The sequence below is a fragment of the Scedosporium apiospermum genome, assembly GCF_000732125.1.
Source record: "Scedosporium apiospermum strain IHEM 14462 chromosome Unknown SEQ_SAPIO_0110, whole genome shotgun sequence".
NCBI classification, from domain to species: Eukaryota; Fungi; Ascomycota; class Sordariomycetes; order Microascales; family Microascaceae; genus Scedosporium; species Scedosporium apiospermum.
Window position 1 is genome coordinate 1,667,383 of NW_015971811.1, and position 23,690 is coordinate 1,691,072.

The following is a 23,690-nucleotide window of genomic DNA, read 5'->3' on the forward strand; positions in this document are numbered from 1 at the left end:
CTACGTTTTGCTCTCTTGGCTGTAGGCTAGGATCAAAGGATTCGGCTGGCATATAGTCGTGTAGTTTAGATTGATGTACCAGGGATAATATCGCTATACGTCATTCTGCCAAGAGCCACTGACCAGGAGATGAGAAACCCAGGTGATAATTAAACAAGAGGAGAAGACCATGCACGGAGGGCTAGGCTATAACGGTCTGCTTAAGGTGGTGTGCCCGGTCTACTCCGCTGGATATTAGATTGTCCGGGTATTTTGGGCTCGGAACCGGGGGCGCGTACCTGGTTATTGTAGGCTCACTGAGGCGAGGGTCCAATTTGAATTAATATATCTTCCGCGTGCTAGGGCGTACTCGGGCATGGCAGTCTTTCCTGAACATTCTAGGCCACGGGCATGATGTGATGGATGGATGGACAATGACCCGGGTGTATATAAGATCTAGATGGTTCTCAATCCTGTTGCTTGGCGAGGTTCGTCTTGATTGATGCAAAATAGAATCTACTCAGAACAGCAATACGAGAAAAGCGATTTGCAAAAACAGCCAAAAACATATAAACTAGCACTTCTTGTGGTACGAGCCAAGAGATATCAAGTGAAGAGCTATGATCTACACGGGTTTGATCGTTGCTACCCTTGCCCGGATCGGGTATGTATATACCTTCATGTCCTCAGAAAGGCTTACCAGAGCCAAACTCGATTGTACTCCTTGACTTACTCGAAATTCTTCTTCAGCGCGAGCGTGCCAGCACCTCACGTCACGTCTCCACCGTCACTCGAGGACGCAGTTGTGCTACCAGAGCATTGCACGACGGTATTCGTCAATACCATTCTAGAGACAACATGGGAAGTCTCTCAACAATGGTGTTATACACATACTCTCCCGGCCGGTGAGTGGCTCTCTGCTCTCTCATTGCCAGACTGAACGCCTAGTTCAAGTGGACGTCGTATATATTCTTTTTCCGAAGAAAACAGTTGCACTGACGAGAACGCAAAAACAGACAATGTGAGGTGTCCATGCCCCTCAGACAGGAGCATTATGTGCCCTATGTACATCGTCATGAAGACCATTGATATTCCCTGCCAGTGCGTGCTTCCTTTTGCGATCTATTACTGAGAGTAGCTGCCTCTTTTGCTTCGCTTATACTAACAAGGGGGTGGGATCTCAAGGACTGATTGCTGTCCCAGCACAGCGACTGTCGATCCGGTATGCCCCGAATGCGTGGCGTGCAAGAATACGCAAACGGTCTATCGATACGAGGAGTGTGCGGCGACTCCGATTGTGCAGACAGGTCCAAAAATCACGAGGACTGTGACGAGAGATCCATCGACCACTACTACTACGGCCGAGGCGGCTGAGGAAACCGATGAGTTGGATGACGAGGCGGGAGACGGATGGGTACCCTGACCCGGTTTCGTTGGGATTGCGGGAGTGAGAGGGAGGCGTAGGATAGGGAAGGAAGGATGTGATGGCGTTACTCCGAGGTTCTGGTGCTGGTAACTTAATGTACGTGATGTTGGGGATGAATGATAGAGACAGAAGTGGCGCTTACTTTGGTTTTTTTTTTCCATTCACTTCTACGAGATCTATGGCGAACTTTGGCCAAATTGATACCTTAATCGAAGACTTTGAATCTCTTCTGTTGTTTATATCTCATCGCGGGCATGAACGAATCATCTATGGTGGTGTACGGCTATTCCATAAAGTAAATGGTCTTACCGCACTTGGGCATCCTTCAACGTGGGAACGGTGCATACGGCACCACTCTCCGTCACGAGCTTACCAGTCTCCTTCTTCCCAAGGGCCTCTACCACCGACGCGTTGAACGCAACTTCAAGGTTGTCCGTAGTGGTGAATCCAGGCTGGAAAGTCTCCCAGATCTTCTTCTTGGGGTTCAACACACCCTCGGGCTCACCCTTCCATCCCTCGAAGAATACCCTGTCGCCCGCCTTGGCATCGGCGGGCGGGTTAACGAGCTCGACAGGTCCCTTGTGGTCGTCGGTCTCGCCCTCCTTCAATTTGGGTGACGCCGCCAGCACCATGGCGCAAGACTTGATGCCTCGCATCTTCACGGGCTTGAGGTTGCAGACAACGACAACCTTGCGACCCTGCATCTCCTCGAGAGGTACAAGGCCATTAAGGCCAGAGCAGACGGTTCGGCACACCTGGCCCTCGAACTCTTCGGTATCGGCAGTGCCGGCGGGGTCACCCATGGCAATGGTGGAGACGTAAAGGGAGTCGGCCTCGGGGTGCTTGACGGCCTTGAGGATGTGTCCGACTCGGAGGTCGATGAGGCAGGGAGAAAGGACTGCGGGGGTCGCGGGGGCCTTTTGCGGCTTTGGCTGCTTCTCCTTCTTCTCCTTCTTGGGCTTGGCTTCACCCTTGCCCTTGCCCTCACCCGCCGCAGCGCCCTCCTTCTTGGTCCTGTCAGCGAGCTCAGCCTTGTTACCACCAGCAGCGGCAGCAGCGGCGGCGGCGGCCTTCTCCTTCTTCTGGCGCTCCTTCTCAGCCTTGAGATCTTCGGGAGACTTGACGTATCGGACATCGTCGAGGTCGACCTTGACCTTGTCCTCGGCCTTGATATCGAGACCGAAGAGAGTAGAGTTCTGGACAAAGTCTACGAGGCGGACAATGTTGGGGTGGCCGTTCTGGCCTGTCCGCTCATCAGGCGACCATTGGGCAACGACGGGCGCGAGGGTCTCATAGATGGCGACGTCGGCCTTGCTGGGCTTGGTACCGAGGAGGGTGGTTCGGCTGGAGAGATGGGCGTCGAGAGCGTCGAGGATGGACTTCTTGTCCTCAGCGCCGGACTTCAATCGATCCGAGGTGGTGAGCCATTGCTTAATTTCGGTCTCCTCCTCGGGAGTGTAGGTCTGCGAGGAAATAGCGGCCATGTTGACGAATTGGCGGAAAGGAGAAAGCGCCCGGATGGTGGGACGGAGAGCTCGTAGGGGCAACAGTTTGTCGGATTTGGGGGTTGAGGGTGTAGGGTGTGTCGGGGAATTGAGTTGTGGTCTTTAGAAACTTTTTCAACTCTCCTTCGTAGATGAAAATCTATTCTGGTCTCAATTCAATTCCAGTCATCGAGGATGGCGGGGACAGGCGGGGCAGAACTTCAAGAGATGAATTTTGGGCGCATAATTGAATACTTTTCAATTAGAAGATAAGGAAGCCTGCAATATGTCTTTATCTAGACAATTTAGCAAAACGCAAAAACGTGACATCGCACCTTTTGCGTCACGCGTGGGAAATCACTTTCACCTGTTCCATTACGCGTGGGACGCGCCCTCCCACTGACATTATAGCTGAGTATCTTCACATTCCAACATTCTGCGCTCCTCACACATCACCAATTCCGGATTGGAAGTGAATTCCAACACTGGATATAGTGGCCTTTTCATTATATCACTTATAGATTTTTTTTTACGAATTTTTCTTGGTTCTTTCATTCAGGAAACGATTGCTGTCTATTCATTGTCTTTCTTGGAACTACCCTCTTGATACCTGGATCTCCAGCGATAGAGCAACGCAAAAACTTCTTGTTCTTCTCATTGTGCTATGAGTTGTTTTATATATGCCTAATATGTCTGCTCCCACATCTCCCTCGACTGCCAAATCCATCTTTTCTTCTTCCCCGAGTCCCAACACACCACCTTCATCTCCGCCGAGTCTCGACTCTTCGTCGCCGCCGAAAATGGAATCCCGACTCGTAACAGCCGAGGCCAATGCCTTGGCTGAATACGAGAAGGACTATGCCAAGAGAAGGGCTGCTGCAAGAGCTAAGAATAAGCGTAAGAGGAGGCCACTTCTCACCCCCGAAGAGAAGAAGCAAAAAGCCCTCGAGCTAGACAGCCTTCTCCGACAGACCGCGGCCTTCAGCGACATCATTACAGGCAAGACTCGAGCTCTTGGTCGAATGGGCACCTCTATGTCCGGTGCCTCCCTTGGCGAGCATAACCTGGAGCTTGCTAAGCAGCCGAAGTGTATGGTTGGCGGTACTATGCGAGATTACCAATTAGAGGGCTTGACGTGGATGAGAGAGATTGCTGTCCAAGGGCTTAGTGGTATCTTGGCTGACGAAATGGGTCTCGGTATGTCCCCTGTTCTGATGGACGTCATAACTCTTTGGCGTCGATACTGACATGCCTTGTAGGCAAAACAATTCAGATGATTTCTCTTGTAGCGTCCCTTCGAGAGACGGATGAATTCTACGGACCTTTTCTCATCGTCGCACCATTGAGCACCCTCTCTAACTGGTTGGATGAGTTTCACAAGTGGACTCCGTCTATTCCGGTCGTCGTTTATCATGGGACGCCCGGTGAGAGAGAGAATATTTGGCAAAACAAGATCCTCCGACATTATAAGGATTCCCGTGCGACGAACAAGTTCCCCGTCGTACTTACCAGCCCTCAGATTGTCCTTCGAGATAGGACAACTCTGGCTCGGATCGGTTGGGAATTCATCATCATTGTAAGTTTGACCCAACCGGTGGCCGCTACATTGTTTTCTGTTTTCTGTACTAACGATTTTGCTATTGCAGGACGAAGGCCATTGTATGAAAAACTCCGATGCGAGGCTCTACCAAGAGCTGAAAGTTTTCACCTCTGCCACACGATTTCTCATCACCGGAACGCCCCTCCAGAACGAGATGAAAGAGCTTTGGTCTTTGCTTCACTTTCTCCTGCCTTCTGTCTTCAAGGATTGGGAGGCTTTCGACTCCTATTTCGATTTTACTGGGCTAGAGGACGAAGAGGGAACGGAGAGCTTCATTACGGATGAAGAAAAGCAAGAGCTCATGCGTAAGATTCACATTGTTCTGCAGCCCTTGATGCTTCGCCGCGTCAAGGCCGATGTGGCTAGCCACTTGCCCCCGAAGCGGGAGTACATCCTTTATGCCCCCCTCACTAAGGAGCAGACCGACTTGTACAAGGCCATCAGCGATAGAGGCGTTGATACTCGTGCGTATCTCAGCGATATGGTTGCCAGAGATATCAGCGAGCGGTCCGAATCTCTTTCACCTCCCGACTTGCTCACTCCTTTGTCCTCCCGACAAGGCAGCGTTTCACCTTCCGTCACAAGCGGCGCTTCTCGCAAGGGTGCCAGCGACAAACTTTCTAAACTGCCTACACGAGAGTCGCCTCGAAAGAAGAAATCTACTATGGAACCAGAGGCCGCGAAGCCATCCGCAACGGATGCTTTCGCCCTTATGATGGGTAAAAGGGGCCGGGGTCGGCCTAAGAAGATATCCGAGGCACCGGCTGTGAAGGAGGAGGTGATGAAAGACAAAACGGAGTCGTCGAGGAAGAGGAAGGGCCCTGCTACACTCCCCGTTCCCGAGCCAAAGAGCTACCGATCTAGCAGAGAGAGTACTCCGGGGTCATCTCGACGGACCCGTGCGCATCCTGGCGTCAAGATCGACGCCTTTGCTAATGTCGACGAAGATAAGCTTGATGACGACGAGTTTGAGGCACGTCTTATCCGAGAGTACGAAAGCCAGGAGCTCTCAAACCTGGAAGAGGCGCAAACGGCTAAGGACTTTGCCCTCGCAAGCTCATTTGAGCTGGCCAGTACGTGTATCCCTTTTTGCATCTCCAATTCATTGAAAAATTCATCTAACTTGCTCTCACCTGAAACAGAAAAGGAAGTGGCCAGGAAGAAGCTGGGAAATCCCATCATGCAGCTTCGCCTGGTGTGCAATAGTCCACACAATTTCTACAATCCTTGGACCTATAGCGACGATCCGGTTGACGAGACTGTGGTTACCAAGTCGGGCAAGATGCTTCTCCTGGACAGACTTCTCCCAGCTCTGTTCAAAGGCGGTCATAAGGTCTTGATCTTTTCCCAGTTCAAGACACAACTTGACATCCTCGAGGATTATTGCAATCTCAGGGAATACAACTTCTGTCGCCTTGATGGCTCGGTCTCCCACGAAGCGCGCCGAGATATGATCTCTCAATTCAACACTGACGAGGATACGAAAGTATTTCTTCTGTCCACAAGGGCGGGTGGTCAAGGCATCAACCTTATGGCAGCTGACACTGTTATTCTATTCGACAGGTATTTAAACCCTTCCCCCCCCTTTTTTTTTTCCCTTTCAGTGTTGTTCTCTAAAGCCTTTAGGCAAACAAAGTGGCTCTGCTAACTGTCAACTAGTGACTGGAATCCTCAACAGGATCTCCAAGCGCAGGATCGCTGCCACCGAATTGGCCAAACGCGACCCGTAATAGTATATCGCTTCGCTACGAAGGGCACGGTCGAAGAGGATCTTCTTTTCAGCGCTCAAGCCAAGCGTCGGCTTGAGAAGCTTGTCATTCGGAAGGGAACGCTGAAGACCATGGGCAGAAAACTCACGGATGCCATGAGCGACCTCGACAGGGAGACACTACGTGGACTGCTCTTGAAGGATGGTAAGGTATACAAGTATTCCGGAGGCGAGGAGATTCTGAGTGACAAGGATCTCGCGGCCCTACTTGACCGGTATGTTTCTCTTATGTTTCTCTTAGACCTCGATGAGGATGTTAACTGACTTGGGGGTCACAGGAGCGACGAGGCCTACGCAAAGGCCGCTAAGGGCGACGGCAATGCGGTCGGTTATAAGGTCGTCGAGACCGCTGCCGAGGGAATCAGGGAGGCGGCGAGCTCCAACTAGGAGTCTGGTGCTGGCGCGGCCGTGAAGGGATCCTGGTTGAAGGCGCCTAGAGGGATCTCGCCCTCTTGGGATGTGGCTCGAAGAAGCATAACGCATGCATTTCAGGAGTTTAGTTTGATAATCAGTTCTACGGCGTCGCGGCTGTATTCTTTACGCAATACCCATCTGTAGTTTTGCAATTAACTCTATTCTTTCACTTTATACCTGCCATCTGCTGACATGGAGTCCAGTCCGAATGTCATGGTAGCCCGTCTTGCAAACATGGTCCCTTTACTTGGAGTAGTCTTGTCTCATTTCTAGATACCTTACTAGGTCTCTTCATGTTTGACTGGCATAGCAAAGTCAAACATTGAGTCCATCAGAGCTGGTCTCGCGATGAGGGTCAGGCGATTGTTCAAGCGAGGGCAGATCACTCACTACTCTGCACCTACCTTCTCAAAAGAAAAGACCACCTCCCTGCCCAAAGATCATTTCCTTCTACTCTGCTTTTGAATTCTAATTTTCCACCTTTCTCACACATCCTTTGTTCCTCCTGGACTCTATCCTCCCAACACAAAGGAGTCCTGATACCTCTGGTCTCTGTTTTTGATATCATTCCGCACCTTACATGTATCAGCCCATTCACTCTTACCCTTTGACCCATCAGTTTCACCTAACTCACCTCTGAAATTCATTCCCAAGGCATTCCCTATTATTTTTGGCACCTTAGAGGTATTGTGCTTGGTTGGCCTGTGACTTTTTGTTACCTAGGGTTGGCCTGCCGATATTCACGGCCCCACTTCGCCGCTTTTCACTCCGTCCTCGGCAACAGGACTCGGTGCGGTCTTCCGGTCGGCCCTTACCCTCTGACTTGAAGTCTCAGAGGCACAAACACTGAATTCATTCAGTTCCCGTACAACCCCGTTTTCCTTTCTCAAACTTCACTCTCCCCCTGAATACCATTCCCTGTGAGTATTCCTCATCCTAGGCCCGCCGTTGGCATATGGATACTGATATCATCCTTTCCAGACACAATTCCGGCACCCGATTATTTCGACTTGATACTATCGCGCCAAAATGCCACCAGTAAATTCGACTCAATCCGTCGTAAGCCAGATTTGCCGCGGTCTCGAGGCTTATCTCCTTGGCGAGGAGAAGGACCAGGCAAGCATGGGATTCGGTGCCCAGGACTCCGAGATGCCCACCATGACCCTCGCCAATGCTCCGAACTCGAAGCCAACTATTCTCACCAGCATCGGCCAAGGCCAGCAGCCCCCAAAGCGCGCTGTGTTCATCGGAGTTACCCCGGACCAGGAGATTGTCGACATGGTGGCGACCGTTTCGCCCACCACTGAGCCCTCACTTACAACCCTTGACTCAATCACATCGGCGACTACCTTTCCCACCGGCGCCTCCGTGGACGACAACAAAACTGTCATCATCATCGGTAGCGTCTTCGGCGGAATTCTCGTCATTGGATTGACTACATTCGGTTGCATTGTACCTTTGTTCCGCCGGTGGCGGGACAATCGCACACGCGAGCGAGAAATGCGTCATTTCCAATACATCACTCTCTATGCTGCTGCAACTGATCCTACCCTGAGGGAGAGGGAGGGTCCCCGTGTGACTGTTCGCGAAACTGACGAGCATGGAGTTGAGCTGCAGTCCCTAGAGGGAGGACGTCGCAACCCTGTTGGTGGAACGTCGTCAGCTGCGACGGTCCAGGGCGCAGGCCTCGCACCGAATGAGGATGAAGAGGGAGCTCAGGCTTATGCTTTCTCACATGCATCGTCTCGCACGTACGTGGGCACCGCCAATGAGTCTCCCCAGGCCACTATTACCCAACACGATTCCGCGGCTGGCGATGACACGGCCGGTCCAGTTCCCGGCAACACCTCTACGGAGGGTCGAGCTCGCGCTGGCTATAGCGGCTTGGCCGCAGCCCAACTTGACGGCGATGCTAGCGGGTATGACGAGATGCCTGCTGAGGAGGGCGACGGTGGAGTAGGCACCACTACCGCTACCGCTGTCACCAACGCTATCGACCCTCTAGTCATGAGCCGCCACCTTACCAACGTGTGGATGGAGTACGCTAAGAAGCTGGAGAGACGTCTCACCAAGCTCCGAGGAGACTTCCACGAACTGCGGACGGAAGTTAACGCATGGGAAATAAGGCAAGCCGAGCTGGGACGTAACATCAATCGGCTCAAGCAGCAGATTGAAATGCTTATGGACATCCACGGCATGGACATCGACATGCCATCGACACGTTCCCGCGCCTCCTCCCTCTAGCGTAGTCGCACGCATAGCACCGATGGTGATCCGACTGACTTTCCGCCTCCCACGCACGCTGAGAAACCTCTAGAGAAGAACTAAGTAAATTCACTTTAATAAATAGTCGGGGCATTTTTCTAGCGCCGCGAATACTCTGTCATTCTCCTTATGTCTCCCTCGCCAATGTCCGCGGTTCCCCAAGTCTCCTTCGTATTCTTATCTTGTAGTAGCGCACTCGATAGGCCAGGGAGAGTCTGCTAAAAGGGCCAGAAAAGACAAGAGAGAAAATAATGGTAATAATGATAACAGAAGAAAAAAAAAGGAAAAGGAAAAACGAAAACCCAAAAAAAAAAAAAAAAAAAAAAAAAAAAAAAAAAAGGAAAACGAAAAGTTGAAGGGCCGGGCGTGGATCGAACACGCGACCTAAAGATGTCTGCAGTTGTGCTTCGAACTGCAATCTTCCGCTCTACCACTGAGCTACCTGCCCTGTCTAATTTGATTTGCTGTACCACCTCCAGTGCTATTTGTTGGCACAGGAGGCACACGGCATTGTGATTGAGTCTTACACTCAGCTTGGCACATTGATTGACTTGCCTTGAACTAACGTTGGCCTTCGAAAGGGAAAAAGAGCACAATAAACAGGTTTAAAGGAGGGGAAGAAGGACAAATAAATGATAGAGTCTGTCATCTGCGGTATTAAAAAAAAATCTTAAAAAGTAGTGTTTAAGACCCAGAACGCCATCCAATGACCCAAGTACCTGATACTACCGTTTGCGAAATTCCATTGTCAACCTACAGACTCGCCCTTGGGCCAACATCGACCAAGACAACCCTAGAACCTCAAAAGAATAAACGTAAAAAGGAGAGTAAAGGAAAAGAAGAAGAAGAATAACAAGAAGACGCCACCACCACCGCATTAGCTGGAACCAGTAACACTGTCCCAGATGCCTCCAATCTTCTCCGTGAGCCAATCCCACAAGTCTTTGATAGCAGACTCGGCCTTTTCAATCTGCGACTCATCCTCTTCCTCAGTCGGGTCTTCATCCCCTTCCTCGGACGGAGGCGGTTGCGGCGGCTTCTCCTTGGTTGGAGCGCCGACCTCGGCTGTCGGCGAGGTGGATACGGAGACGGGATCAACGCCGATGCTCTTGGACGGCGATGGGGTGATTTCGGGGTCAGAAAGCGGTTCGGAAAAGTCCTCGTCGGCATGCAAACCGACAGTGTGGAGCGGCAGATGGAGAGTGCCATTGTTGCGTACAGGGCGAAGGCCCAAAGAGTCGCACAGCATGTTGTAGACGTTAATGTTTTCTACCACACAGCGTTAGCTTCGTAAACCGGGTATTTAAAAAAAGAAGCGAAAGAACTTACGGAAGACATCAATTTGGCTGTTTGGTGGGTGCGGGAATGCCGGGCCACGAGCGACAAAGATAGCTCGCATGAGAGGATGCAAGTTATCATAACCATGAAGGCCTCGAGGATGGTAAACCTCGCCTTTAGCTACGGCATCGGCGACATTTATTTCCAACTTCTCGACAATTCCCCATCCGGTCTTGGGGACGAGCCAAAGAGGCGCAATACGCTCGTTGTCAGAAAAGTGGTAGCGTTTAGGCATGTTCTCGTCGCGGAGATAGACCTCAATGTTAGGGTTGTCCTTGGTGTTGTTGAGTGCCTGCTCGTAGAGCGATCGGAGATCATTAGGGTCTTTGGGCCGGAGACCAACAAGCGGCCATCCGTCAATGTGTGAAACCCTGTCGAGATCAACAAGGTCGTCCAGTTGGGTGAGACGGGTGACGTCTGTGGTCGCCATTCCGTGGTCGGAGACGACGATGACGTTGACAATCTGGGTCAAGTTTCGCTGCTCGAGACCTCGAAAGATGTCCTCCAGCATGTTGTCGACGTCCTTGATCGTCCTGTTGACCTCGGTGCTGTTGGGGCCATACTTGTGCCCGTCTGAGTCGACATTGGGGACGTACATGGCAATGAGCTGGGGTCGGGTATCCTTGATGTCGACGTCCCTCCTTTCCTTCCCAGGCAGGTCAAGGAACTCGAAGACACGCGCCACCTTCTTGGGAAGCGCCTCCTTTCCGTTGAATTGATCCAAGAAACTTGGCTCGATGCCGAGAATGTGAGCCTCGCTTCCGGGCCACATGTGGATAGCTGTGCGCACACCCTGCTTCTCCGCCGTCACCCAGAAAGGCTCTCCTTTCCACCACTTGGGGTCGAGGCTGCGCTCCGGGTCCGTGTAATGGAAGTCTGTACCGAGGGCGGGGTCGTAGAATGTATTTCCCACGATACCATGGCTCTCGGGGTAGAGGCCAGTAGCAATAGTATAGTGGTTCTAGGCTATTGCGTTAGACCAAGTTTGTTCTCGCCTTTGCGTGCCAAAGATATCGGCGGAATACTTACAGGGAAAGTAACGGAGGGAAAGGAGGGAAGCATGTACTTCGGCGAAACGCCCTCCTTGATAAAGGCGTTCAGTCGAGGTGTAAGCCCTCTCTGAAGGAAGTCGGGACGGAACCCGTCGAGACTGATGATGAGGGTGGTTGGTCCGAAAAGCGCCGTCCCATTACTAAATACCCTCGACGCAATACTAACTCGTTTGCGGTCGATGGTGAGTCTCCAGGCGACAAATACAAGGACGGCGAGGGCGATGACGACAATGATATTGATGAGGATCCAGCGACAGCAGCTTCGCTTCCGCTCGGCCTTTGCGTGTGCGATGGTATTCATGTGCTTCTCTTTCTGGTCCATGACATCGCTGTCTTCGCTGCTCTCGCCGGTGGAGCTGCCGTCCTTCATACCGCCCTCCTCCATCTCGTACATCAATTCGCCATCTTCGCCGTGCGCGGCCTGTTCCTTCAATCGCCGTTTCTTCTCTCGCCTTCGAGCGCGACGCCGGCGTCTCCTCTCGGCAAAGTTCTCGGTGGAAGTGTTCGGAGATTCATCGTGGTCCTGGGTTTTCCTCCCAAATATCGCAAACGGATTTCCTATGCCGAGTCCCGACTCCTTCTCTTTCCGAGACTTGGTCACCAAGTGCTCGACTTCCTCCTCCTCCATCAGCATTATCCGGTCGTGAGCGCGGAGCTCTCGGCTGTTCCTCGCGTTCATTTGCAGCTCGTCATCTTCGCTGTCGGTGTCCTGGTCGCTGCGGCTGTGCAGTGACCTGGCATCGTCGTCGTAGTTGATCGGTGAGAGCAGAGATCCGGTGTCCGCTTCGGTCGGGCCGGACTTGTGCAGCACGTTCCGCGTAGGTGCCATCGCGGGCTGGCGTCTCAAAAGGAATAACGATACGGGGTTTTCATTTGATGATTTGCCCGACAGACCGTGGAAGGCCGACAGATTAAGATGGACGGTGTAGCCGTCAGGGTACGCGTGGAGGTAGCGCAGTCAGTAATAAATTTCTTTGGTCGATGTTCAGCTCCCCTGCGCTATTACACTCTTCTGGCCGAGTGCGCCAACAAGGGATCAATCCAAGGCAACGTGTGTCAATGTGTCGCAGGTTGATGATGAAGACAGCCGGCGACAGCTGTAGATATGGAACTGCCGATTCTTCCTATTTCTTGAGGGGGAAAGCGTGAAAGGCGATGGCCTCTGATTATCTTGACAACAGTTCTGTGCTTGACAGAATCAAAATCACAATGAATATTTTCGATATAAAATGGAATAATTTTAATTTGAGCCCGTAAGAAAAATAAACTTGTAAGATGGATGGGAGACTTCAGGAGGACTATAAATACGCAGGAGCCTCCTTCAAGTTGCTTTTAAGCAGTAGGGATCACCACGGCTTCTCCTCTGTTCTACGAAATGGAGTCTACTGTTCTATTTCGCCGACATATCTCTCCGAAAGACGTGGCTGATTGCTCATCCGAGTCATGGATATAGGGTGCTCAACTGCTCACTAAAATCTCCGAGTTTGAGTGCTGCACTGTTCCAGTCACGAAAAATCAACACAATCAAATCAGCAACGAACCACATGGTGCAGCAGTCCCTACGCCCAGAGCCCGATTGTCGTCGTTGAAATCGTCTTAATGGGCAGGGCGGAGTGGTATGGATTGCTGTGGTTCTGCCCTTTTTCCCCCCCTTTTTCTTCTTTTATTATTTATTTTTTCTTTCTTTTTTTTAAGCCTCCTGGTTCGTCATCCTCCTTCAACCCAGTAAAATTCCCTGGAGTCAAACACGACCTGTATGATAATATTATTCTACGGGCATCCCCAGTTATGTTGTCCATCTACATTAACGGTGGCGAGCAATACTCACGACTGAAAGGAGGATGACAGGTTCGAGGAATCCTCCTCCTCTCTTACCTCGTTCAAGGCTGCTCATGTGAATGCAAGTCCTGCTCGCACTTGGCGCTTTGCTTTGCATCATCAATATATTTGACACGCGGGTCCTTGCCAACTCCTTCGAGACATACTATGTGCATAGAAGCAACCCTCGCTATAAACCCTAAAAAAAGGAACCAAGCGACTAACACCAGGCGTAGAACTCGCTATCATGCCACACCACTTCCCCAGGATGGACATCCCTCCTCCACCTCAAGCTCGGCAACCCAGTATCTCCCCTCTCACTCCACACAATCTTGACATAACCTCTCCCCCCGTTCGCCACAGCCTTGGCCCCGAGAGACACCGTGTCGCCAGGAGCCCAAACGATCACGGTCTTGAACCCCCACGCCTCGGCTTCCGCAAACGCCGCCTCGAGGAGGTCTCGGACGTCCTCTACCGATGTTTCCCCTTCCGCCACGATGCGCTGGATCTTGAGCTCGCGCTCGCGTATGTCGTGGAACCAGAGTATCCAGCTCGTCCCTCCGGCCGCGACAGCACCGACGTTCGTGACAGGACGACCAGTGGCATATTTTGCCGAGAGGCTTGCGTTCGTATGTTGCCATGAGATGTGCTCATACGTAGGGACAACAGCGACGTGAGTCTTCCCATCCTCCGGAAGCGCGGCAAGCCGACTCCTCAACGCGCTCGTATCCCTCTCGCAAAGCTCTTTTATCTCCGCTCCGCTCTGAAGTAACCTAATCCCCTTGGGGACGACGAACCCTGGTTCGACGAGGGACATGGTCATCTGGTCGGCCTTGAAGACGTTCCAACCCCTCTGAGCGTAATACTGCCTCCCGATGTCGCTGTAAAGAAAACTCCACTGGACCCTCTCGTCGAGGAACTCTTGCACTTTGCCAAGCAAATACCCCGCCATGCCCCGCGCCCTATACCTAGGGTGCGTATGCACGCTGCCCACCGAGTACGCTTCCACCTCGTCCACCCTGCCCCCGGACCTGCCCCGCCGCACGAACATTTTCTTGCGCGGCGTCTCGCAGCTCGAGATGATGTCCAGCGGATCGTCCCGCCTGTACAGGATCCAGTAGTGGCAGTTCCCGTCGCGGCATAGGGGTGTCTCCGTGAGGGCCGCCTCTCGCGCGATGTAGTTCTCGAGGGAGAGCGGACGGGCCCAGACGATGCCGTTGTCCTCCCAGGTTCGCTTGCGCTGTTCGGGGGTCGCTTCGTCGAAGACCACGTCGGATAAGAGCGGCGCGCTCGTTCGGGAGGTGGTGGCGGTGAGTACTTCCACGGAGCCCATTTTCGACACGTGTAAGTCTTCGTCTAGGATAACGCCGGGTCGTAATTTTTTCTCAATTGATTGATTGCAAACCTGAGCCACGCGAAGATTTCTTTCGATACGAAGACTCTCTCGACGACAATGACGAAATTGAAAGTGAGGAAATAGCAGAAGAAGTTCCTCGTTCCCGTCATCGCGCAGGAGGTGTGAGCACGCCTTATCCTGACCCCCACAGGGGACAGCTCTCTTCCCCACGTGCGGAACCCACCAAAGTGCGCGTAATACGAAGTACCCGTTGCATTGGGGACCACGCGGTTTCTATTGGTAGCCTGGCGGCCTGCAATGAACTGATAAGTGTTCCTCGGACGAGGAAGCTCGATACCCGAGATTGCGGGTCACCGAGGAAAGGGTCGGAGGAGGGGAAAAGGAAGAAATAAAAAGAGAGCCCTGAGCCGGGTTCGAACACAGGCTCCAAACCTCCATCGTCTCTAGACTCCGTTTACATAAGCTGCCTTTGAACGGAGCATCACGAAGTACCTTTTCCTCAGAGACTGGCAGAGCCAAAAATCCAAATTACTTCTCCCTATTTTCTGTTCTTGATATGAACTGTTTCTACGCCGCCGCTTGAGAACCAAAGGGCCAGTACCTTTGTATTGAGGATCAATATGCTGCTAATTAGGTCCTCCATGTCGGCTAGTAATCATGTTTTCAAGATATACAAGAATTATATTCAATCTACTTCGTATTGTCGAGCCATCCGGCCTCAATGTTTATATCTACGCGTAAGATTTATCAAAATCATTTCATGCCAGAAGCGGACGATTCAATGTTAAAAGTAACCTCATTCCCCTCTATCATTTCTATCGTACAAAGACAAAGACCTCATATCTCTGGTCTTGGCCCGATTTTCCATTTCTTTCCTCCTGGGTCGTATCGAACCCATCAATCAAATATCCAATTTACGGGGTATAATAAAGAAGAAATCCACTGCTTCTCGACACCATTATGAAATCGTTGCACTAGATGCATCCCAAGACAAAACAAACCCAACAATATTCGACGTCGCTTTCCCTCCTTCAAACCCAACCCGAATCGTGTGCGTATATTTTTTAGAGATACCATAATCGCCAGGTAAGAAACGAGAACAAAGGAAAATCGTGGCATGCAAAAATGCCGTGGCTGCTTGGGTACCTCGTTACCCATGGATGCGAGATCTGTGCCAGCACGTAGCAGCTGGATGGGGGTGGTGAAAACTCGAACACCCGGGATCATCGTTTCATCATGGCTGTTTCTTAAGCGAGTGTTAGGTCGGCCGGTAGATTCGGAGACCGGCAAAGTACCAGAATGGTGGGCGGTCGAGAAAAGTAATAAAAAAAAAAAAAAAAAAAAAAAAAAAAAAAACAAGAGTAAACGCCACTCATGCAAGCTGATAATCTATATCGTTCATCGAGGTTGGTTTGGCCCCGAGAATTAGGTCGAGAAAAGAAATCGTTTATGAAAAGAATGAGGTTACTTGAGGCTTCGGGTTGGCATCGAGTATAACATAGCGAGGACGGCCTCATTGAACACCTTCGAACCCCTTCGAACCCGTTCAAACATTACCCAATTCATCCCCAAATCGGCGCATGCCGATATGCCGGGGAATTATAACTGTGAAGAACCCTGAAAGGGGCATGCGGAGGATAGTATCCGGGATACCCATTCGACGAGGAACTCCTGTTCCTGGCGTGGCCCGATCGAGGTACGTAGGGCGGATACCACCCGCCTCTGGGGTCAAATGCGGTCCCTCCATATTGCATCTGGAGCTGTTGATAGTGCGTCGAGGTCCATAGGTCAGGGCTCTGCCGGAAGTAACCATGGCTGCTGCGGGGCTTGGTATTGTTTTGAGATTCGTAGCTGGATCGGTGTCGTAACTGCTGAGAGATGTGCTGCTGCATATCCGAGTAAGGATTTGCACTGGATGGTCGCCGTGGAATCTGTCTCTGCTGCTCCGAATAAGGGTTCGCGCTCGCCGACCGTGGGTATGGTGCCCCACTACTACCTTGGCTGGAGGTCGACTCGGCTCGGCTATGTGGCTTGTTCAAGATCCGTGGTTGCCAGGGGTGGCTCTCCCAGTCATTGGAGGATGACCAGCTCCGCTTCCCAGAGTCGCTCATAGTCCGTTGCAGGTATTGCTGCTGATGCATGCGAGTCTCCGGTGGTGTCATCGTACCGTCTTGGCTTGACTGGCTTGATGCTGTTGTAGGTGGAAAGCTGTACAAATTTTCGCTACTGAGCTGTCGAGTAAGGCTCGATTGACTCCTCGCCCTGTGTAAATTGGCGGAGTTCGACTGCGGGCGAAGCGGTGGCGGCACGCGAAGTTGAATGACACTTCGAGTGCGCGTAAGACCATGTGACGGACCATTTATGTAGGGATGATCTCCAACGTAGGACTGATGGGGAGATCCAGTGTCAAAGGACGCTGGGCTGCCCGCATTAGACCGAGCTTTGAGAGCAGCTAGTCGGATATCCAGCTCACGCTCCGAACGTGAAGCAACTGACCCTGCCCTGGAGGGTGCTCTAGACGGCGCAGGAGAGAAATACGCATCTCGAGCGCTTGTCATAGCCACGAATGACGGGTCGTATCCATTTCGGCTCAAAGCATCACGGGTATAATCTGATGTCGATGTGGTGTCGCTTTCTGCCGAACTACTTCCACTCCATCTCTCGTTATAAGGGGCCGCGGGTCTCTGTTCTTGATCCTGCTGCGACTCCTGGTCTTGGACCCTTTGTTCATCATCGTTGCTAGTGTTCGGTGATATTGACCTCCGCAGAGACTTTCTAGAAGGAAATACAGCGACAGCAGCGTTTACGACCGAGTTTGAAATTGCCTGCAACGAGCGGCGTCTTCGGACAGTGATCTCTTCAGGGGTTTCGGTCCTCGTCGCAGGGATCTGATCGTTTTCCTCAGGTTGAGTGGACTCCACATTTGCCAAGTTAGAAGGTCGGGCCTCCCTGCTGGCTCTGGCGCGAAGGTCCGGGGTGGAGGCTGAATCCCGAGAAGAGGAAGCTGTCGATGATCCAGAATTTCGGAACGAACGACGAAGACCACCGCTATCACGAGAACTCCTCCTAGAGGTAACGCTAAGAAGCCTCTTCAGCGGCCCCGGCTTTCGGGCGCGGTCGGCAAGCGCAGCAGCGTTGGAAGAATCGGAGAGAGGAGGGCTTAGCTGAATGGAATCTGGAGACCTAGGCCCGGATGCCCGGCTCTTGCTGGTTAGCAGCGAAACCGGAACACGGCGGGTTCTCCTAGGTCTCGCTGCGACAAGGTCTGCGATGTGTCTGACGGGCACTTCGGGTGCCCTGGTGCCGGCGGTTGAGTTTGCCCGGGAAGCGGGAAAGTCTTTGGGAGGAGGTGGTGGTGGTGGAGCCTCCCGGTCTGGCGGAGCTGGTATCTCGTTCGCCAAGGAGATCAACCTTGGACTGGGTAGGCGAAAATCGCCGAGGAAGGAAGCAGGTGGGCTCAGGGTTTCCGTGAGTGCTGGACGGGGAGACTGTGTCTCACCAGGACAGGGAGGAAGATCCTTATCTGCCGCCGAGCCATTTGAGATGCGAAGAGATCGTATGGAGACATTTGAGCTGTATCCGGAATCCGTCTTTGAGAAAGGCTTCTGAGAATAATCAGAGGTTGGACTCGACACAATACCGCTATCTCGGTCTTGTCTTGAGAGAATCTGGAGGGTCTTGGAGGTTACGTCGGCGCGAGGTCGATTCCCGCGTCGCTTTGGCTGGGTTTCCTTCTTCGTTTCAGAGGGCGCAGGTTGCTGTGCATCATCTTCGAAAAGGTCGTCTTCAACGGCGGTATGCTTTGATGTAGTCTGGAGTTCTGGTGAAGCCGGCCGACTGTCCATCAGAGAAAATGAACCAAAGTTCATCCCCGGGAGAAATCCAGCGAATGTTTCGGTCTCGGTCTTGGTGATGTTTGTCGGTTGGGTTTCAACTCTAGATTCTAGTTTCAGGAACGTCGCTGTGATTGGGCTCAGATTACTCAGAGTCGGCTGGGGTTCCACGATCTTCGGCTCCGGGTTTTTCTTCGGTTTTTGATTTGATTCAAGACTTGAATCTGAGTCATTTGTCAAGACAAAGACATGGCTTCCGGACCCTCGCTTCCTTCGTCTCTTCTCGCTGCTTGGGCTAGGTGCCCCATTCGTGATTCGTAAGGAGCCAAATTTCATGGCTCCTAGCTGTTTATACTCGGTTTCGCTGGGTGTAACGGCTCTCTCGACGCTTAGATCCGCGAGTTTCACCGGCACCGATAGTATTCGTGGAGGGGTAGGCTCGATCGAATTCCTTCTCGACTGACGAGCCGACGCCGCTGGTTCCTGCCTACTTCGAAGGCTGGTCCTCCTTGACACCTCCTGCGCTGTTTCTGCACGAGTGGCCACGCCAGGGGTCCGGATGACTGAACGACGGCGAACGGGAGCGTATAAGGAGACGTCCGAGTTTGTTCGCGATAACCCGACGCTCGGTGGTCCGGTGGCGGGGTGTGAGTTTTTCCAGGTATTCTCTAATAAGGAATGCTTGGACTCGGAGACTGCTGATTCGTAGTCAGGCATATTCACAGTTGAAGTAAGGTGGGATAGTCGACTGCTTTGGTAGGTTTCGAGGTCATAGGAGTCATAGGTACTGCTCTCAGGCATATGCCAGCTAGGGTTCAAGGCAAGTCAAGTCAGACTTTCGTCTTTAACAAAAAGAGGGGGCCAAAGTCTATACTGAGACAGGGAGAGGATGGTAAGAGATTGGAGTCAGCTAACCTTCCGGTTAAAGGTCTAGAATAATTTTGATTAGGAGGTGGGTCATGGATCATGGACTGAACGCGAGGGAGGCCGTCGTCTTTTCGGGGGACTGTGAAACCAGTGCTAGCCAGCCACTGTTCGCCGGACAAGCGACTCGACGTCTTGGATCGTAAGAAACTTCTCCGCCCGAAGCTGTTCTTCAATGGCGTCTCGTGAGGCTGCTCGACACGATCGTAGTCTAGTGCTGACGGAGTCACGACGGGCTCAATGTGGTGACGCTGAGCAGGCTCTGAGGCGGGACCGGAGACGGAGAAAGGGCGAGAGGACAATCGAGGAGAGAAGAGGAAAGAAGAGCGTCGTGAGCGTCGTTGCTCGCCGTCGTCGTGGGAGGAGTTGAGGGGTCGGGCAATGCTGGGAGCCAAGCGTCCATGAGAGCTTAACAGGCCAGCTGTAGTAGAGGCATGGTTGCCGACTTGAGGTTTGGACAGCTTATGAGGAGTCTTTCTCGGCGGCGGTGTCGCCTCAATGGATGAACTACTAGCATTGCCCATCGGGACCCTGGGGACGGGTGGTACCGCCCCCTTTGTACGTCCAAGGGATGCTCGTTGGATCGAGCCAACTCGTGCTCGCCTCCCTTAGAACCCGCGTGTACACCCCCTCCCTTCTGTCGGCCTCTCACAGTATCTAACTGACTATGGTCCTTCCGGAGACGGGCGGGAATGCAAGGGGGTGCGAGGAGTAACAGACAACGGGGCTCCCGATTCGGAATTGAGCGGTGGCCGAAGGCTTCAATGTTCCTTTCACAGTCCAGCGTGTTGGATAAAGGCAATTTTGGCGAAAGATCCGGTAGGCGGGAAGAGCGTCTATGGCACAAGGCGAGCCAAGGCAGCGTTCGACAAGTTAGGCTCGCTGTCTACTTAGCCGGCTTTGTAAGGGTTAAGCGGATATTGAAACTTCCATGCCGCAAATCCACCCTTACTTTTTTTTTCCTGTTTAAAATTCGAAGCGAGGGGCGGCGTCAAGTATATGGGAGTGGGACGGGGGTGTGTGAGGAATGTGAGGGATAAGTAGGGAAAGTTTGAGGTGGGAGCAGCTGAGGCTCGGGGCGGACGCAGATCAAGGCAATCCAAAGAGCAGCAGGAGCGGCCCAAATCCCAGAGTAGTCCCAGAAGGAGCGAGCAAGAGCAACAAAAAGACACCTTCCCTCTCCGAAGCACAAGTAAGTTTAGGAGGAGCGAGGGAAGGTGCAACAGAAGACTTGGGGAAAGTCCAATGTCACCAGGGTGAGCAAGGGAAGGTGGAGAATGGGAGCTCGAGCTCAGGTCAAGGCTGGGGGAGTATCGTCTACATCTATCCCCATTTAGCTGACTTTTCTTGTTTGTCTTTCTTATTTCCCCCTCCTCTCGTTGGGTTTCTTGGCTCTGGGGTGGGAACCTTGTCCGCCAGGGAATCCTGCACTCTGGGAAAAGCGCCATGGTCAACGCGTTACAAGTCATCAATTACAAGCAGATCGGGATTTATTCTCTTGCATGGGATTAAATTGACAGTTGGTACACGGGAAATGGACATGTACGCAGCAATTGGGCACGGATGAGCAGCAGATTAAAGTACTCGGTGACCGAGAGTGACAGAGAGTGACAGAGACCCCGGCCTTGATTGGGACCCCGATGGTTGATTCCGTTCCCGGCCGCCGCACCGGGGTCAAGATCAGGTACTGCAGAGTAGTGAGTGCACTGCTGTACATCTACGATCTCCCTTCGCGTGAGGTGTCATTGGCAACTTACTTCGTACTAGCGCCGAAAACGTGTTGCAGCTCCAATCTTGAATTTGCGGAACTAGTGAAATGACAACATATGGTTTCATTTGAATCCCCCCATTCTCGTGTTAGCGAATGCCGAAATGTGCCAAATCGAACGTGTGCCGACGAAGTGCAGCGCAAGATCACAGCTGCGAAGGAACGAGGTATGAAGCGCAAATATGTACTTCGTACTTAAGCAAGTGGACGTGAAGGTACTCGACGGAAATTGATACATTGTTGATTCAGTTGCTGGTTTCCAGGGGTTGGAGACGGGGAGCAGGAGAGCAGGAGAGCAGGCGAACAGGGGTCGCGAATTCGGGCAGCGGCCCTCGACTGGACAGCTGGACAGCTGGCTGGCTGGCTGGCTGGCGAGCGGTCAAGGCCTTCAACCATCCTGTGTGCACCAACATTTGCTCTCCTCTCGCCCAATTGCAAGTTGCTTACGAAGGGATGTTGGTGGATGATACACCTCCCCATTGACTCGGGCGTTCAACGTGGACAGCTCTGATCCGGTCGAGCTCAGCTGACCTGCCGGATGTGGAGGAGATGATGATGGGGAGCCTCCACGAAGTTGTGTTGCCACATTCTCTTCTCCGCCATCGCCCTTCAAGCTGGACGCGTACTTGAATGCGGTGTAAATGGCGGGGTTGAGAGGATATTACATCGCTCGATCTGTGGAAAGGAGGTTGGACTGGCATGCAGGGTTAACATTAGTGTCGATGCCGGGAACAGATCTACTCAAATGGATGGCTGGATTGGCACCACATGTACAGATCTTGACGCACACGCTCCCCTGACTAGAAAAGGGCACGGTAGTTAAATCACCGGGCTTCGTACTCTGACCAGAGTTTACGAGGACTCTGGCGTTATTCTTGAGGCCTTTTCTTTTCAATCAAGTACTCAGTAAAACAGCGCAACTAATGATCCAACCTTGAGTGCTGAACGCCTGCATTGGGTCAGCATGGTTGGCCCAATGTCGAGGCCGATCAGCCTCTTGAAATCAACAATCCTCCACCGCCAATACTAACCACCTCTTCAAGAGAGATTGTGACAACGATGATTGATTCTCTTATCCGAACACCGGAGGAGACAGAAGGGACACGAGCACCAGCACCGGCACCAGCACTTGCGCAACATAATATGGCTCGAGCAATATCCACTCGTAACAAACCGTCTTCTTTTTGATGATTCCAGGAGCCAGCTCGAGCGGAGATGCTGAAATTGAAACAAGAGAACTGATCGAGATGACTGCCACTGTTCCATTCGATGTACCCTAGTCTTACCTATCCGGCCTATTCTCCGCGTGTGGCAGGGGCATCCCTCGGTATTGGTTACATAGTCTGTTGAGGTTACATCTATCATACCTCAGGTATCGGCTACTTCGGATCGGAAACGCCATTACCACCACCACACAGACTCGTTTCAGAAGTCTATCAAGCTTAATCAACCATACTGCATCTTTTCTAGCATCGTCGCCCTGACGAGGGGTAGCCTTTCACAATTGTTTCCATCAGATCTGCGGGATGCAGTGCCATGATTCCGGAGGAGTCCTGTTTCCCGTCACGATCACCTCGACGGTTCTCGATGGCATGAGAGACTAGGGTAGTTGTTTATAACTGGACCTTCTGTGCGTATGTTTACAGAGATTGATGGTTTCTTGGCAAGTTCTTTGACACGACGTCGTGGAACCATATGCACGGGGAAATCGGGGATCATCAACGTTCGATACATTTGATAGCATCAATTGATCCTCCTTGACCACACCAATGCATACCGCCCAGCTTCTTTTACGGCAGTATGGTGTAGATTAGTATTCGGCCCCTTTTAATGCTCAAGCTGCGTGCCAGTCACAAAGTGTTCTCCACATAATCCATATGCATCAATGCTACTTACATCTCGATATGAATCCTTGAAGGATTATACTAGGTCTAGAGAGTCGAGTAAAAGCAAGGCCATGGACTCCACAAGAAGCATTTTTTTAATACAAACGAGTACATGTTTTTACACACCGGTCTAATTCCTGTTCTGGAAGGGTTTTCCCTAATCCTGGTTAAATGCGGCACCAGTTTAACATTTCAAACCCTCGTATTATCATTCCTTCAAAGGGTTCGGGCAACTTTGACCCGCCGTCAATTCTCTGCAGGCTAACCGCCCGGGCTAGAAGTTCTGGATCCTCAAACCCGGAAGGATATCCCTATTACGCTTCCCTATCCACAAGTGCAAGTGCGGACTGCGCAGGAAACGATGCGGAGAGTCCCCTCCAGAACCCCGTGTCTCTGCACCCCGTGAAATTTCCGGGCTCGCTTTTTGTCTCAGATTTCTGCTGTCGACGAACATTCACCAACCAATGCCTTTCCGGGACAAGATCAACGATGCTCAAGGACGGTGGATATATTGGATGAATTGGCTCTGGCCCAATGCCTACATCTGCACTCGGGGTTCGGCCGACGACTCGGTTTAGCACTGCCCGGTCTACGGGTACTAGGTCAGAATCCGATGTTGTATCGAGCCTTACTGGAGCTTCTGGAGCTTCAAATAGCCCCGAGAAGATGGCATCGTCAAAGAGGGAATAAGTCTGAGGCAGCCAGACCACTACTGAGCCCACCAGCTACTTTGCCCCTATTTCTCGCAGTCGATGAGTGAAAGAACAGACCGTCAATC

General features: G+C 52.1%; 3 protein-coding genes and 3 pseudogenes across 3 annotated transcripts; 2 read left to right on the top strand and 4 right to left on the bottom strand.

Moving 5' to 3' along the window:
* Positions 1 to 1,710: 1,710 nt before the first annotated feature.
* Positions 1,711 to 2,889, bottom strand: SAPIO_CDS7397 (annotated as a pseudogene; the record flags this gene model as incomplete).
* A 689-nt stretch (positions 2,890 to 3,578) lies between these two features.
* On the top strand, positions 3,579 to 6,644 carry SAPIO_CDS7398 (uncharacterized protein; the record flags this gene model as incomplete). The annotated part of the gene is made up of 6 exons (XM_016789272.1): positions 3,579 to 4,086; positions 4,149 to 4,465; positions 4,536 to 5,562; positions 5,632 to 6,052; positions 6,149 to 6,472; positions 6,536 to 6,644. 6 exons carry the CDS (start codon positions 3,579 to 3,581, stop codon positions 6,642 to 6,644), a joined length of 2,706 nt encoding a protein of 901 aa, XP_016641099.1.
* Positions 6,645 to 7,700: 1,056 nt separating this feature from the next.
* On the top strand, positions 7,701 to 8,915 carry SAPIO_CDS7399 (annotated as a pseudogene; the record flags this gene model as incomplete).
* Positions 8,916 to 9,813: 898 nt separating this feature from the next.
* Positions 9,814 to 12,155, bottom strand: SAPIO_CDS7400 (Type I phosphodiesterase/nucleotide pyrophosphatase; the record flags this gene model as incomplete). The annotated part of the gene is made up of 3 exons (XM_016789273.1): positions 9,814 to 10,205; positions 10,266 to 11,235; positions 11,304 to 12,155. The coding sequence occupies 3 exons, from the start codon at positions 12,153 to 12,155 to the stop codon at positions 9,814 to 9,816; spliced, it is 2,214 nt and encodes a 737-aa protein (XP_016641100.1).
* Positions 12,156 to 13,364: 1,209 nt separating this feature from the next.
* Positions 13,365 to 14,477, bottom strand: SAPIO_CDS7401 (annotated as a pseudogene; the record flags this gene model as incomplete).
* A 1,586-nt stretch (positions 14,478 to 16,063) lies between these two features.
* SAPIO_CDS7402 (uncharacterized protein) lies at positions 16,064 to 19,782 on the bottom strand (the record flags this gene model as incomplete). The annotated part of the gene is made up of 2 exons (XM_016789274.1): positions 16,064 to 19,142; positions 19,250 to 19,782. The coding sequence occupies 2 exons, from the start codon at positions 19,780 to 19,782 to the stop codon at positions 16,064 to 16,066; spliced, it is 3,612 nt and encodes a 1,203-aa protein (XP_016641101.1).
* Between the last annotated feature and the right edge of the window lie 3,908 nt (positions 19,783 to 23,690).